Raw genomic sequence first — 15,123 nt, 5'->3', positions numbered from 1 at the left:
TGAGCTGTCAGACTCTATGTAGAAGCTGTCAAGCAGAGCTGGAATATGATGGAATACAAAGTACGGGGAGGAAGTCTTGGATGCGAAACATTCGCTGTTATTAATATTCTTAGCTCCAGGGGTGTTGATTTTCTTTTCGAGTCCCACCTTTTGAAGAACCTGGAAGACTTACTCAGGTAAGTTAATTATAGTTAAAGGAGTAAACCTATGCCAATGTATTTACGATGGAAAAAAATCAAGTGATTGTAAATAAACATTCTAGGAAATAATGTACTGTAAAAGCCACGTGTTTCATGGCACTTGCAGGACAAGGATGCTGGAGGTCAGTACATGTGCATCACTCTCAACATCTTGTAGAAACTTCACTGCCTACTTTACTATCTTTGTAACCATGACACCATTAAGTTCATGGCTTACACCTTTATGGGTTACATCTGTACCTGCGCTTGCAGATCTTTTCTGTGGTATGTATATGGTAACAGATTTCTGTCTATTCTATTGAATTGACAACTCTGAAATTTCAGGAACTACTGCATTGTTATTACTGTTTGACTGAAAGAGCTTTGTGTGGATATAAATGAAACAAACGAAAATCTTCCACTGAACTGCTTGCAACTCATGTCCTAGAAGGCAGATGAAATTCTTTTCCTTGCATATGCAAGCCTGAAATGTAATAGTTTCTTCACAGCAGAAGAAAGAACAGAACTGAAGGCATTTCATGTCAGGCTCCATTTGCAGGTTCTCGTAGGAGCTGAACAATGCAGTTAGATCCATGGCTGGTCAGTTAGTGCGTGTCATTCGTTAAGGCGCTGCTGTCTGTTTTATGTCACATTCTTGTTTAACTGAGTGTGGATGCAGCGTCCAATCTTCTGTTTGCTTATTATTACTATAATAAGTATCTGTTAATCATCTTAACACTGCTGCATTGCTAGTGTAACTAACCACAGGAATACAGCTTAGATGGAAGAGCGGAAGCTACCGACAAATAAAGAAAAGCTTTCTTGCTTTCTTGTACAGGACAGCAGCTAGGAGTACTTAAGTGGTAGTTCGCTATCCAGGCACCTTACTGCTTCTTTTTCAACTAAACCTTAAAGGTTTACACTGTGTTTAGAGTATGCTTGTCACATTTTAGCTCTTGCACCTCATTACATCAGCGAGATGCAGGTAGCTGTGGAGCAGGAATTGAAGGCTTATGCCCCTATCAAATGGTACAATCAGATAAAGTTTTTCCAGGCTTCTACATAAAAATAACTTGTAGAATTGATTGTGTTACAGCTTCTACTGTACAGAGTCATGGCTGGAGATTCCTGTCACCTGACATGAGTTACCCGGCTATTTACTCATTACAGCTATTACTATTGCTACACTGGCGTAGCTGTAGCTTAAGCTGTTTATCTTGCTTGTGTCTGTTTTATGTAGAAACTTCTTCCTGGAGAAAGAGCAGTCATTTCATATGCTGTGCCTTCCTAACCCAGAGCAGCCTTTTCCTTTCCCTTGCACTAAGAAGTGCAGTAAAGCTTAATCAGGTCAGAATTACATTAAGTTTTTTTTTTTTTTTAAATTATTTAAACATTTTTAAAAAGAGCGATGCCCCGATTCCTACGATTTAAGATTGGTTAAATAAAAACTGATCCAAGAGGGGTAGAAGGATGATTTTTGCTTTCAAGCGATTCAGCAGTAACTGAAGACTACAAAACAGTAATCTTTTGGCAGTAATATGTTGCATAGGTATAACCCCATATTTTGATGCCCAGTGGATCTGAATTTGGTTCATTCTGCCTGCACTGGAAGTCACTAGTGATTTGAGGATGACAACCTATACAATGCTTTAAAGCACCCCGTATCCTTCATTTTCACAAGAAGTTGACGCATACACCAGGTGCTTATAGTCAGAACAACATCAGATCCATGGAAGCTTCAGCATTGTAATTTCTATGGAGACACGCATCCTTGTAATAGTTATATCAATAACTTGGTCAAAATTCACTGTTATACTAATGAAAATGACAGGTTGATACAAAATTTTTGTTCAGGCAACATAAGGGACTACTCTCATCTTCATTAGAAGCGAAATATATTTCCAGTCTGCTATTGCTTGTTTTCTTGGGCTAGACCTGCTGTTATGTTAGGTTAAGAGCAGTCATTTGTTAGAACATTTCTGCCCCATTTGTACACCACTTCCCAAGTTTTTGTTTTGGTGGTAGGAAATGTATTTTAAAATCTTGATTTTTTTTTTTAAACATATTTTTACTTCAGTCTTGAACATACCAGATTTTCACTGGGGACTATAGAAATGTCCTTCCGCATGCTTCTACTCGTTTATATCTTTTGAGACAGATCTGCTTTTCCTTGGTGAAGATTTGCATTCTCTGTCTTTCAGAGTGTAGGCACAGCATATGCAACAGCAGTTTGGTGCTCTCTTAAGTTGCTTCTTGTTTTGCTTCCCTTCAAATAACTATTACAAGCCATCATAATTTAATCTATCTTTCTGTTGTTCTTGTTTTTGCTTTTTTTTCCGCCTGTGAAATCAGATCAGTTTTAGTCTCTTTAGTGAAAAGGTCAAGAAATAGTTAAGCTGGACTTATCCATATAGTCTTCTTAATATTGTCTGTGCTACGGTCAGCTTGGTGGTAGCTTCCCCTGCCCCAAAACATGCATTGTTGCGTGTAATTGAGCAAAGTATTGACCAAAAAGTAGAACTTTGAATATAATTGTCTATGTTTTACTCCTGCTTAGCAGCTGTTGGTTTTTTTTTGTTGGTGTTTTAGAATCAAGCTGTGTAGTTTTTCATGAAGCATAACTGTCTAATATAGCAACGAAGTGTTCCTGAAATTGCCTCACTAAGCTTAGAGTATGTTTGTGATGAAGTCACATGGCCTTAGCTTGCTTCTTGCAGTCTTATTTCCCTCCCATTTTCATGTTATGGTTTAAAGAATAGGTTGTGGGAGAAAAAAAAAGCTCAAGCAGTGACTGCTCTTTCAGCCATGGATGGAACGATGCATTTGCAGCTGTCATTTTGGCAATTTAGTCCTAGTAATCATGTAATTCTGGCCTGTAGGGCATAAATATGGAAAACTTAATTAAATATGAACAGGTATATCCACTCAGGTTAGTTCCAATGCAAGTGAAGTATTCCTTATGAGAAAACCAAAACCTACCCAACCCAGTAGCATTCCCATCCTCTGTGGCGTTTCTTGTGTTTCTGTGCGCTTTGCTGTACCACAAGTTTGCAGCTTTGCTGGTAATTTACAGAGCTCCAGTCTGGCAGTACAGCCTTCTTGCAAAATTAATGAAAACAACTTCATTGCCCCCATTCTGGTTACAAACTACGTTTTCTGCAACGATGGTATTTTACTGAGCTGTCATAATTTCTAGGTAACTGGGTAAAGCCTACAAGCATACTGCTGTGTAAGGACCTAAGAATAAAGCCTTTTTGAGGTGAAAAGTTGTGGTGGCAGGTCTGGATTTGTCATTGGCCATGACCATTCTGGAGTAAAAATACATTTCTACTGCCTGACTCGGGCCCTGATTTCATGTGAGTGTAAAGGCTGTCGTTTCATTTTATGCAGTTGAAGGCAGAACTTTTTACTGAAAAGAAACCACAGCTGATCAGCTTTGAAAGTATTAATCCAAAGCGCTGCCTTAAAACTGCTAACCTAGATGCTTAAATTTCTTCAGAATTTTCTAACATAGTGCCATTGTCGCAGTACGCTGAAGCTTCACGTTACTTGGGTCATATAATAATGCCACCTCAGACAAGTTAAAAGCTGGTTTCCTGCATAAATCCCATTACCGGGTTAGAGTTCGGGCGTTTGTTTACTGCATTCATAGTGGAGTTGGCAGAAACTGAAGCAAAGGGCACTGCCTTTCTCCCTCCAAAACTCTCGGATGAAGAAAGCAGAAAGGAAAGCTTTAAGATTACAGGCATAGCCTAGTGTAGCTGTGGGATTTCTCAGCAGAAGAACACCAGCCAACAATTAAGTCTCGTCCTCAGTGTTGAATTGCAGAAGAGTGGTTTGTCACCTCGGCACAGAGGGATACCTGATTCCAGTGGACACGGAGCACAGGCTGCTGTGAGTACGAGCTGCTTCCTGCTCATTTGAGTGCTTTATCTCCCACGCATACCCAAATCCCTGCTAAACTCCAGAAGAATCGGTCATGTGGACAGGCTACTGCTTCTCACTGTAGGAAAATATTAACTTCTCTCCATAAGGAACAACAGCTTTCCTTCTTTCCCTAAAAAGCCTTTTGAACAAGACTGAAGAAAAACCTTAATGAATGAGTTTTTAGCATAGTATAGTTTTGAAGTACCTGTAGAGATATTTCCCAGCAAAAAGGCATTCTACCAAATTCTGCATTATGCACAAGAGTTTTTAGACACGTGAAAGGTCAAAAACTTGCTAAGTACTTAGCAAAAACCTGTTAGAATACAACTGGTCTTAAGAGAGATGAATCGAAGGTTACCTTAAATGGATGTAGAAGGCAGCAGAAAGGATGCTGGATGTATATATGCCTGTTCAAAGACAAATTTATGGCTCCACAACAGGAATGCCAATTACAGAAAGGTAATTAACAACTTTGAGCCTTACAGAGGGAGAGACTGCTTAACCAGTAGCCTTGGGGCTTTGTTCTAAACTTTGATGTTTGTGTTCTCATCTCAGCACGCAAAGAACAGCAGTGGAGCTGTCATTCTTTCTACCACTCTGCCAGGGCACCAATGAGGGAAGGAAAGTTCAAGTCCATGAGAAGACAAAGGGGGCATTCCTGAAGGTAGGCAGAGCTATAGCCAGACCTGGGTGCCTCACATCCGCCAAAATAAAGGGCCACGCTCTAAACAAGGCCTGTAAGAGGTAAAGTATTCACTCCCTCTGCCTTCACCCACATTTTCTACTCACCTGTCATTTTTTCCTTTGAAAAAATCACTCAGGCATATGAAAAAATGATCACAAAACTTGAAAAAAGCTTGTTTGCATTTTAAGGACCTACCAGAGGCAAGCCTACAGCCTTAGACTCTGTAGAAGTGTTTTTTTCTTCACACTTTTGGAACAACAACAAGAAAGCTTGTAATACAACATTATTAGAGGGTTTTCTGGGTTGTTTTTATAAAACTTGTCAAGATATCACAAAATTACACACCAAAAGCTTAGTCTGCACATTTTCCAATGAAAAAAGTGAAATATTTTAAATCTATTACTTGTATATACAAATTCAATTCAAATTTACATTTGCATCATTGTCCTGGAGAGCAATGAGTCATGGATCAAACACAGGGTTGAGATGTGTCACTTCAGCTTACGGAAAGGGGGCTGCTTAAATTTGTTGCTCATTTTCACTTAGAACAGGCCCCCTGTAAAAGGTTTGATTTTGTACCGAAACTCCCTTAACTGCGGGGAAGGCCACTGCTCATGTACTCATTTACAATGCAGACATTCATCGTTCATTGACTTTCACAAGACAACGACTGAAAAAAATAAAGGACTTACTCTGACAACTTTTAAGATCTGAGAGCAGTTTGACACTCTGACTTTGGATGTTTGTTCTGTTTGGACACCTTCATGGGTTAAGGCATTTGTGCTAGACATAATTCTCAACAGACGGCTCTTTTGCAGCTAATCGGTAACAAAAAGCTGAGATTCTTCTCATTTACCCTCAGAAGAAGTAAGCGACCCACTCAGTTTGTGCAGTTGTTTTTTTTTTTTAAATCCAAGTAATTAAAAGAAATTGCATGATATAAACACCCTCATCTTTTAGCTACAGAAATGAACATATATTTCAATAACTTACATTCAGTGAAATTGTGCTTAGACCTGTGTGAAATTATCTAATCTTAGCTAGCACAATTGAAGCAGAACTTCATTCAAATATTGCAAAATTAAGCAAAAAAAAAAAAAGTTTACAAGGAATCCTTTGTTTCCTTCCAAACTATTTTTTATTCCTTGAAATACAGAGGAAAAAAAATCTTTAAAAAAAGATGTCCCTCATGTTAGAGTGCTTTATCGTCGTATGAGAATTGAACTGAAGCTACTTTAATGACCTGCACCAACTGCAGATGCTAGATGTTAATTTAAGACGTTGAATCAACAGATCCATTTTTCCCTGTATTTTACTGTGGCTTATTAAGAACCAGTATTGAAAGAAGTATCTGCAAAACTATCCCAGTTATGTCCACTCAACTCCATACTTAATACTAACTATGGAGACCCCGAAAAAAAATAGAAACTATGTCTTTAAATAGAATCCAGCAGTGCTGTATCATATATAGCTGCACATTCTTGAGTGCACTTTCACACAAAGCATACTTTTTATAGTTACAGATTCAAAAGCAAACCAATCACATAGATCCTTCTTTACATTTCAAATTATATGTATAATGTAATCTTTTTTTGCTTTGGTAAAATACAAACAAAGGGACAAAGAAAGCGCAGTCAGTAAGATGGATATACCATGCCTTTTCTAAAGAAACAAACTGAAATGTAAGGCATCCCCAAAGTATTTGTATGCATATGCAAGGAATGCAGTTTTTCGTAAACAAAAGCTTGAGGAAAGCAATACTGAAGCCAAAGAATCTTCCCTAGGACCTTTCCGATGATCCCAAAACCAAGAACGACTTCCCTAGGGTGTTTTGGAGCTTAATCCCATGAAAAAGAATGCAATCCTTTGTCTTCTTGTATACTTTTAATCACGTACTAGATTGGCTCACCTTGGAGATCTCCAAATAAAAAAAGTGATGACTCAAGGGTGCGTGGCTTAGTCTATTTTTCTGGTACATCACTTTCATTTGGTTTTGTGGCAGCATTAGGATGGCCTGCTCTGGGTGCTTGCACAGCGCTCCCACCGGTAACGTGCTCCTGCGCTGCGGGCTGAGACACAGGAAATGTTCTACAGGAACGAGCTGGATGTCTGCGATGACCCGAATCCTCACCTGCTGCAGCAAACTGCCTCCTGCCACATTCTTCACTAAAAGGAGGCTGAAAGTTAACATCGGTACCCTGTTAAGAGTTGGTCTGTAAGGCCAGATATCCACCCTTTCATATACTTAGGGCAGCAGAAAAGAGCATTCTGTAATTGAGTCCTTAGTTAGGCATAGCAATCTTGATAGTTATTCACAACTCACCGCTGATACTCTTACAACTTTCCTAGCTGTTAAGCTACAGGTGTAAAAACATGACAAGTTTAGGACTTCTAAGACCTGGAACATTACGTTATTGCTGGTGCCCATTATTTGCCACAGCTCCCAGAAAGGAGTGGTGTGGAGGATGACAGCACTGTAGCAGTACATCGCTACCTTGTTACGACAAGCAAAGCAGCACTGCAGTCTGGAATCCTGCAGCTTAAGAAATCAGTGGGCTATAAGGAGGTTACACTGAATTTGGCGTGCAAAGGACAATGCCTGTCACAGTTCATTAAGGAACTGCTGGGCATTAATTAATTTGCCAAATTCCTGAAGAGTACAGACGTAATCTGTCTTAGCAGATGACAAAGAAACGATGTACTGAGTTGAAAAACCCTTCTAAGTCCTCCTTGCTCAGCGCTTCATATTACTAGAACAGTAAAATATGTCTTTTTGCATATTTTTGTTATTTACTGTATTTCATCACACAATAAAAATGGAAATTCAGCACTATTTATATGCTAACCACGGTATCTCAGCACCGTACTTCAGTTTGAAAGATAACATCCGGAACAGAACAACACATCTTTCATTTCCATTTAACTTTTTCAAATCATGCCTTGTAGTGACTTGATGGCATTTGTAAATTTGCCTTTTCATTAACTGAAGTACTGTTTTGAAACAGTTTAACTTGCAGGACAAATACGGGCATGCCAAATTATTTAAAATAGGTGTTAAAACTTACATCCACTCTAAAGTCCTCCAGTCTCCTAAATTTACTGAGGTATTCTTGCAGCTTGGGGTCAATGGCTGGTGTCTTGTGCTGAGAATATTTTAGGTAAGCCCAAAACTTTTCCAGTCCATAAAGCTGACCTAATAACAAAAGAAGATAATGTTACCAATTTACAAAGGTTAGACTTGCCTAAAAACCTAATTGTTCACCAGTATCTACATATGTAAGAGAACTGAAAGATAAACATAAACAAAAGGCGTTCTTAAAAACTCAACTAAAACAGAGCTTGCTTAACAAGTGAGTGCCAAGACCTGGGATTATCTCCCAGCTAAAGTTACCCTGCTGTAAGCAGTGACTGGCCTATGATAATTACCAGCTTCGTAGTCCCTCTTTGTTTCTTCCTGGAAGTCCTTGAATATGTCTCGCCTGAATTTCTTTTCTAGGCCATAGCTGTAAAATCGAAACAAGCATTCCAACCCGTACCTAGAAGAGAAGAAACAGGTAAGGGAATCTTAGGAATACACTCTCATTCCTCAAAAGGATGCAAGTTTTCAGTCTCTCCTTGCATTAATGTAAATAGCGTAGTCTCATTTTTCCCTTCACACAAAAAAGCCTCCTTTTACAGTCACTGTTTATTAACCAGTGGTTCTGAAACACCTTTACAAATAAGCAAAACTAACTTAGGAATATCAGTTTTGTCACATGACTTCAACTGATGAACTACAGACTCTATACACACCTGCAATTTGAAAACAAATGCTTTTACATTTTCAAGATGTTGAGACTCACAGCTCCAGCACTCCACGAAAAAATGGCCTCCAATTTTTTTGACTCTAGCTTCCTTCCATGCCCCTCCCATTTTCTATTAAAGGCAATAAACAATTGACACCACTCTACCTGCCACTCCCTTATTCAACTCAGTCATAAGCTTCTTAATCATCTGCTCCGAGCTGAGGTAAGGTACCTTCATTTTACCTTACTTGGAAGTATTACCTTGGCTGTCACATAACTTTTTCCTAATCCATACTACCTGAAAAAGTGGGAAAGTCACAAAAAAAAAAAAAAAAAAAGCCCTATTGCTAGAAGTTACCGCAGCAATTACTAGTTTCCTTGTAAGTTAAATGCTTTGCGGACCCACCGGAATTCTTAGCAGGCATGTGCAAAGTCTGACTTGGGCAGCCAAGTGGAGGTCAAAATAATTTGCTCACTTTTCCAGGTAAGTGAACTGAGGCTGAAGGATGTTTTAATCCAACTCCCACTACCAAACCAGCCATTGTGTTCCTGTATAGCACTGAACTCTTCCCATGCAAACACACACCTTTCATTTGAGTGCTGAGTTCATTCAGTCATCAGATGACTGCAATATTGCATATGAAATTATGCAATGGTGAGAACTCCTAAAGTCACAGTTGCATCTAGGTAATCAGTACAACTTTAAGGAACACCAAACTAGGGAAATATTAATGCTAGTAGCAATTACATGAAGTAATTCTTAAAGACAAATATGCAAAAACTATTTTGTCTGGAAGGATCTGGATCAACTTCTCTTTATGATACCACGATATGTTACATTTGGCAAAGACATAAGGACAGCGTAACTGGCACCTCCTCCTGTTCTGCGTTTATCTGCTATTCCTCTTAAGAGCCTTCTGAAGTTTCTCTTGGTAAATATATACTTCAATAATGACAAAAGCATGAAGAAAGCTCTCAACAGATACGCAAATGATGATTAAAGCCACCTTTGCATCCTACGGACTTGACACTCTAGAGTGACAACATACCCAAACTTTGAAATTTCCATAGACTTCCTCTCTTGGCATTCAAAACATTGGGCTAACTTGTCTCTTTGATTAAGAGAAACAGAGGCTGGGGGAGGGAAAGGGAAGAAGTGTGTGGAAAGAAGAGAGGAATACTGAAGAGCAGTGGGGCAGTGGTAATTTTTTCTGGTATTTTAGGACGACAAGAAGTTTGAGGTCAAGAATGGATGAGAAAAATCGCAGGAGCTTTCCTAAGAACAGAGCTGACTTGTCAGAGTCAACAAGTTGCATGGTTTTGGAGAATTCAGAACCAACTACAGGTCAGGAAATGCCACACACTTAGCTATTTATCCACAAAGCACAGATACATACAAACACATTTTTGGTGGTAAAACAACTTGCACAGCTTTCTATTTGGAAGATTTCCAAAGAGTCAAAGCTAATAATAAAAATGTTCACTTAAGATACATGAAAATATCACTGTAATTAAAATGACTGGTAAAGACCACAAACTTTTTTTTAAACTATTTTTTTTTTTATTTCAGTTCCAAGAAAAACCTCATACCTGTAGTGTTCTTTTGCATCTTCTAGAGCAAGTTGTCTAAATTCTTCATACATTTTCCTGTTGAAGTGATCTCTCAGAAAAAAGGACCAGAAACGAAAAAGTGTGTTCATTTCCTGGGACTGGCCAATTCCCAACCGTTTCCTCTCTGAAAAGGAAACAACCAAACACACAGCCACAACTTCTTAATTCTTCAACAGACTATTTTCAAGTGCTTTTTCATAAGTAACACTGACATAAGATCTTCAAGGATTGTAATTTTGAACTTCAAAAAATATTTTCATTAACATTAACTTTGAGACTTAATTATTAAAGTCAACTAAATATCTTCTCTCAAAGACTCATATTCCTTTCAGCCATAAATATTAATACAGAAAAAGTTGCTGGAAAATGTCAAGGATTTTGAGGGTATTTTTTTTGTAAGGGAATTAGAAGTTAAATAGAAAGTATTATAAAATCTAAGCATAATTTTCCCCCAAGAAAAATTAGAGATGAAGAACAATACGGAGAAAACTTGCATCAAGTAACAACTGTTAACTTCTTGCTAAGAAGTTAGGAAATACATTAAGTGGCTTACCTGTTAGACACTTTCGATGATACTTATGGTACACCTGTTGTGTAAAGCCATTTTCCTTTAACAGTTCATGAGATGGATGCTGAAATTTTGGAAGAGAATTTGGGGTACACCCATAACCTCCTGTAAGTGGAGCTCCTTCTGAAGGTGAAGCATTGGAACTGCTGTAAAAGAAACATTTCTGTTCTACAGACAGTATATTTCCACAGAATCAGCTTTCAACATTTCTGCTGTATACAAGCACTGTCAGTACAGTATGATCACCTGACAAGCACTGCAATGCATGCTTGGGTTCCCAGGCATCCTGTTTTTGGGCACACATCTAAACACTTCTATTTCTAAGCTATTGTCTTTAAAAAATTTTTGATGATGATAGCTAAGCATTAATATAATACATGGTTTTAAATGACTGCTTAAAGGCAAAGAAAGACAGTCAGTGAGCATCAGTACTTCAGGTAACTTTACTGATATAATATCATGAATCAACAAAGAGTAATACGAGAATAGGCTAATTAGCTCACTTCTAAATGGCCCTACTTCTGAATTCTAGGTTTGTCTCTAGTCCCCATTTGCCTTTTTTCCATCGATCTTTCTTGCTTCCACCGTATGTAGCAATTCTCATTTAGTCACCATCTATTTCTCCACTAATGACACTACAAAGAGAAATTTTAAAAACCAACCAACCCACCCTTACCTCACAGAGGAAGTTCTTGGCCTGTGGTCTCTGGAATCCATCACCCAACCGACATGGCATTCTAAGGGAGGATTTGTACTGTGTCGTGTTTTTCTTTTTCTTGGAGCCTAAGGAAGTAAATGAAGCATCTTTTTTCGCAATTTGATTTCACTCACTTTTATCCTCCCAAAACAGCGTGCTGCCCACTTAATATTGTATCTAATCAAATATGAAGCCATAATGCTCCAGCTTCATAACCTAAAGCTTAATCTTACGTAACAAATTTAAAATCTTCAGATGTTACACTTCCTCATCATGGACTTCTAAGAAACGCTACAGAGAAAAATCTGAAACCATTTTGTAGAAATAAATAAGAATGAATACAGTAACATTTTTGAAGAAAAAAACAATTATCAAGTACAACTGTTCCATTTTTGCCTAGCCATTCTTAAAAATTACATTACACGCATGAGTTTTACAGGCTGTCCCTGGATTTTAAAAGACATTAAGCCTTTCCATTTACCTTTACATCAATTGATTGTGCTTCTTTAACAACGGGGTAGAACCTGGGTGTTTTGCTGGGATCCTGTAGTCTCGGGGTGCGAGGTGTTCGCGGGGTGAAACCAGGGTGAACTTGGGGCGATTCTGGAACTACAGTTGGCAGTGACCGAGTCACTGCTGCTGCTGGAGGTGCTTCAACACTGAACAAATTACAAGCCAGGTCCTCTGCTAAATCAGCAAAGAGGAAAAAAAAACGCTTTATTTTCAAAAGAAACTTAAGCTTTGAAATCTTAAGTTCCTCTAAATACCTAATACCTTAAAGGCATGATTCACTTCAAGCGAACTACATCATCCCCCAAACGGATAACAGAAATGACAAAAAGCACTCGGTGCAGAGGCAGTACTGACTGACTGCTCAAAGCGATGAAATAAATATTTCAAACATGTCTTCTCTAGAAAATTTATATCCTCTTATCTCTTTTCTGCTTGTTTTTCTGTATTTACAGTGGCAAAGTAAACAAGCGTAACCACATTCTTGCTTTTTGGTTACGTGTTTTTTTCCAACTACTTTTATTATAATTAGCACGTACCCCAGTAAATGTTAATAAGATCAGAACTACCCTAAGAGATAAAGTTTGGACATTGCAACTTCTTGGTAAGGTTGTGATACGAGTAGAAAATTCTTCCCACTTCCTTCTATTCTCATTTCCCAGAAAAATACTGATCTATAACATGTTTTACCTCCACAGGTATTACGTAACACACTGTAGATGGCAAGTTACCATCTAGCACCACCAGGTGCTTTCTGCATAACAACAGAACAGAATGCTACCTACACATGATCATACATATCCTGAGAAGTACTGCTAGTGTCAGCTTCTCCTAACACAATGGAAGCTTCCAATACTGATGAAGAGCTGACAATTTGAAAAATTGGCAAGGAAAAATCCTCTCAGACTGCCAACTGAACCAAAAATAAAATATTACACAAGCAGAAAAAGTTAAAATACGTCCCTCATTATAGAGGTTCTAAAATAGAAATACATGTGTTACATTACTTACCTTTCAGTAATCCTGAAGAACCGAGAGGAATTTCTTGGGTTGGATCAGCAGTCAGTTCAGGTGCAAGATTACCAAATTCTTCCTTACAAATGAGATTTAGCTTCTTGAAGTTCTCAACCTCTTGCTAAATTAGAGAAAACAAAAAGCGTAAACACAAACCGCAATGGCCATCATCTTGGGGAAAGGGTGAATATCCTAAGAGAAAATAAGCAACCCACAATTCACACACAGCTAAACTCACTCAAGCCAGTCCAGATCTGGTTTAATGTAAATGAGAGCTCCTAACTGACATGAACAACACAACTGACACTGTACTTTCTGCAAGAAACAGGCCACCAAATGGGCACGTAGAGGCCAATGGGGCCATACTCAAGATTTTTTACAGAGTAAGAAACAGAAATGACTGAGATCCTGTCCCCTGCCAAAACCAAAGCAGTCTGTCTCCTTCAGTAAGTCTGACAAGGAAAGCAACTTAGGGGGGCAGGAGATGACCTGCTCCCTTCCTCAGGCTACATCTAAAGAAACGCCAGTGTTGTAAATGAAACGGCAGCACCTCAAGGCACGCATGCTCCTGCTCAGCTGAAGGTAGCGTGGCATGTGTGCATGGAATTTAAGAAAAAAAATCTCATTTAAGCTATGGTCAAGAACATCACAACAAGAAAGTATTTCCTGTGTGCCGTTTCTCACTGTCTTGCTCCAGTTTGTTGATTTTCTTGGACCACTTTCTTCATAGTAAAAATTCCATATTCTGAATCCCACTTTTGTTTCCTGCTTTTGTTCTCAAAATTCATTTCTAACTCTGTCAACTCTTTTGTACCCACATGCTTTATTTGTCCCTTAAGTTATTTTTACCCTTTTCTTCCTTCCCATACAATACTCATTTTGTCCTTATCAACAGGTAAAGCTCCTTTGTCTCACCATTTTAGTCTTTGCGTAACTACTTCTGTGTGCACAGTATCTGCTGTTCATACAGCAGTGCTGCCTACAGATAGGCCACTCACTGGGCTCGCTTTCACAAAAAAGTGGATTCTTAATAAACCAAAAGCAGTAAGTGATAGGACAGTGGTGTTTCCAGCTGACCTCTGCCAATGAAGTGCTGGAGTTCAACACATCTGTAATTTTACAGCTGTTTAGTGTATTAAAATAAATCAACAGAAAAATAACGAAACTGACAAGCTCCTTCTGAAGTTTTGAAAGCCTAAGTGACAGGGGCCTCAACTACAGGCTAGGAAATAGACAGGTTTCTATAATAAAACAAGGTGTGCAAAACTGCAATTCGCTCACACAGCTACCATTCTTACATGCTGCAAGATAAGCAAGACCTCTAAAAAAACTACTTAAAAATGACTGTAATATCCTCATCTCTATCTTACATCAAAAATTTGTCCTTATGCTGCCCCCTATACCGCGGGTTTGCAAATGGTGTTTACGAAACAAGCTATTTATATAACAAGAAAACACTGGAAAAGTTGAATCATCTCCAAAACATTAAAAATTTTTCTACAAAATATCCATTCTGTGCTTTTGGTCAAATCTGTGACAAGAAAAAATTTTGCTTTCAACTGTCTACATCATCATGAAAATAAACAGAATTCAAAAGACATGTAAGTTAAACCATCAACTTTCTTTCAAAAATGTTTAGTTACGTAGCAGACAGCCAAAATAATTTTGGCACTCTTTGCACAGGCATGGCTTTAAGGTTTAAAAAAAAAAAAAAAAAAAAAGGAAGAATTACCATTACTGTAGTGTCATTTTCACTCTGCACTGTCCACAAATCCTGTTCATAATAGTATAAGCCATCATTAATAACTTTAGCAAGTTCCGATGTTATTTTTCCATGACACACATGGTTGCCAGTACGACCTTCACCAAGATGTTTTCTCATATATGGTGGCGTCTGCGTTACAATCAAAATCTTGTTTACATCCTGATCATCAATTTCATAATCTGAACTGCTGTCTGACCAGTCAGCGAATTTATTCTTATGACCCTGCATTTGTTCCATCTCTTCATCAAACAAAAAATCAAGTTCTTCTTGTTCTTGCTCCTCTGGAGGTGGGGGTGGCTGTTGTTGACCTGACACTTGATCAGTTATAGGAACGCATTCCTAAGAAAGAAAAGGTGACGCATTTTATACTTGAAATAGATAA

General features: G+C 38.4%; 1 protein-coding gene across 5 annotated transcripts in view; it reads right to left on the bottom strand.

Annotated features, from left to right (window-relative positions):
* Positions 5,078-15,123, bottom strand: part of LARP1B (La ribonucleoprotein domain family member 1B) — a 35,067-nt gene continuing 25,021 nt past the window's right edge. Inside the window, exons 11-19 of one of the 5 annotated variants that reach the window (XM_021394296.1) lie at positions 14,709-15,080; positions 12,974-13,097; positions 11,934-12,139; positions 11,432-11,538; positions 10,741-10,901; positions 10,167-10,311; positions 8,218-8,327; positions 7,857-7,984; positions 5,078-6,989 (exon numbers count right to left, since the gene is read on the bottom strand). In XM_021394296.1, coding sequence (XP_021249971.1) covers positions 6,753-6,989; positions 7,857-7,984; positions 8,218-8,327; positions 10,167-10,311; positions 10,741-10,901; positions 11,432-11,538; positions 11,934-12,139; positions 12,974-13,097; positions 14,709-15,080 — 1,590 coding nt within the window. In that variant the 3' untranslated portion in view covers positions 5,078-6,752. The remainder of the gene's footprint in view (positions 6,990-7,856; positions 7,985-8,217; positions 8,328-10,166; positions 10,312-10,740; positions 10,902-11,431; positions 11,539-11,933; positions 12,140-12,973; positions 13,098-14,708; positions 15,081-15,123) is intronic. The other 4 variants (XM_021394292.1, XM_021394291.1, XM_021394294.1 and 1 more) reach the window with 4 other exon arrangements.

The sequence above is a fragment of the Numida meleagris genome, chromosome 4 (genome assembly GCF_002078875.1).
Source record: "Numida meleagris isolate 19003 breed g44 Domestic line chromosome 4, NumMel1.0, whole genome shotgun sequence".
Taxonomy (NCBI): Eukaryota; Metazoa; Chordata; class Aves; order Galliformes; family Numididae; genus Numida; species Numida meleagris.
Note: the sequence above shows the minus strand (reverse complement) of the source record. Positions and strands in the feature narration are given on the sequence as shown.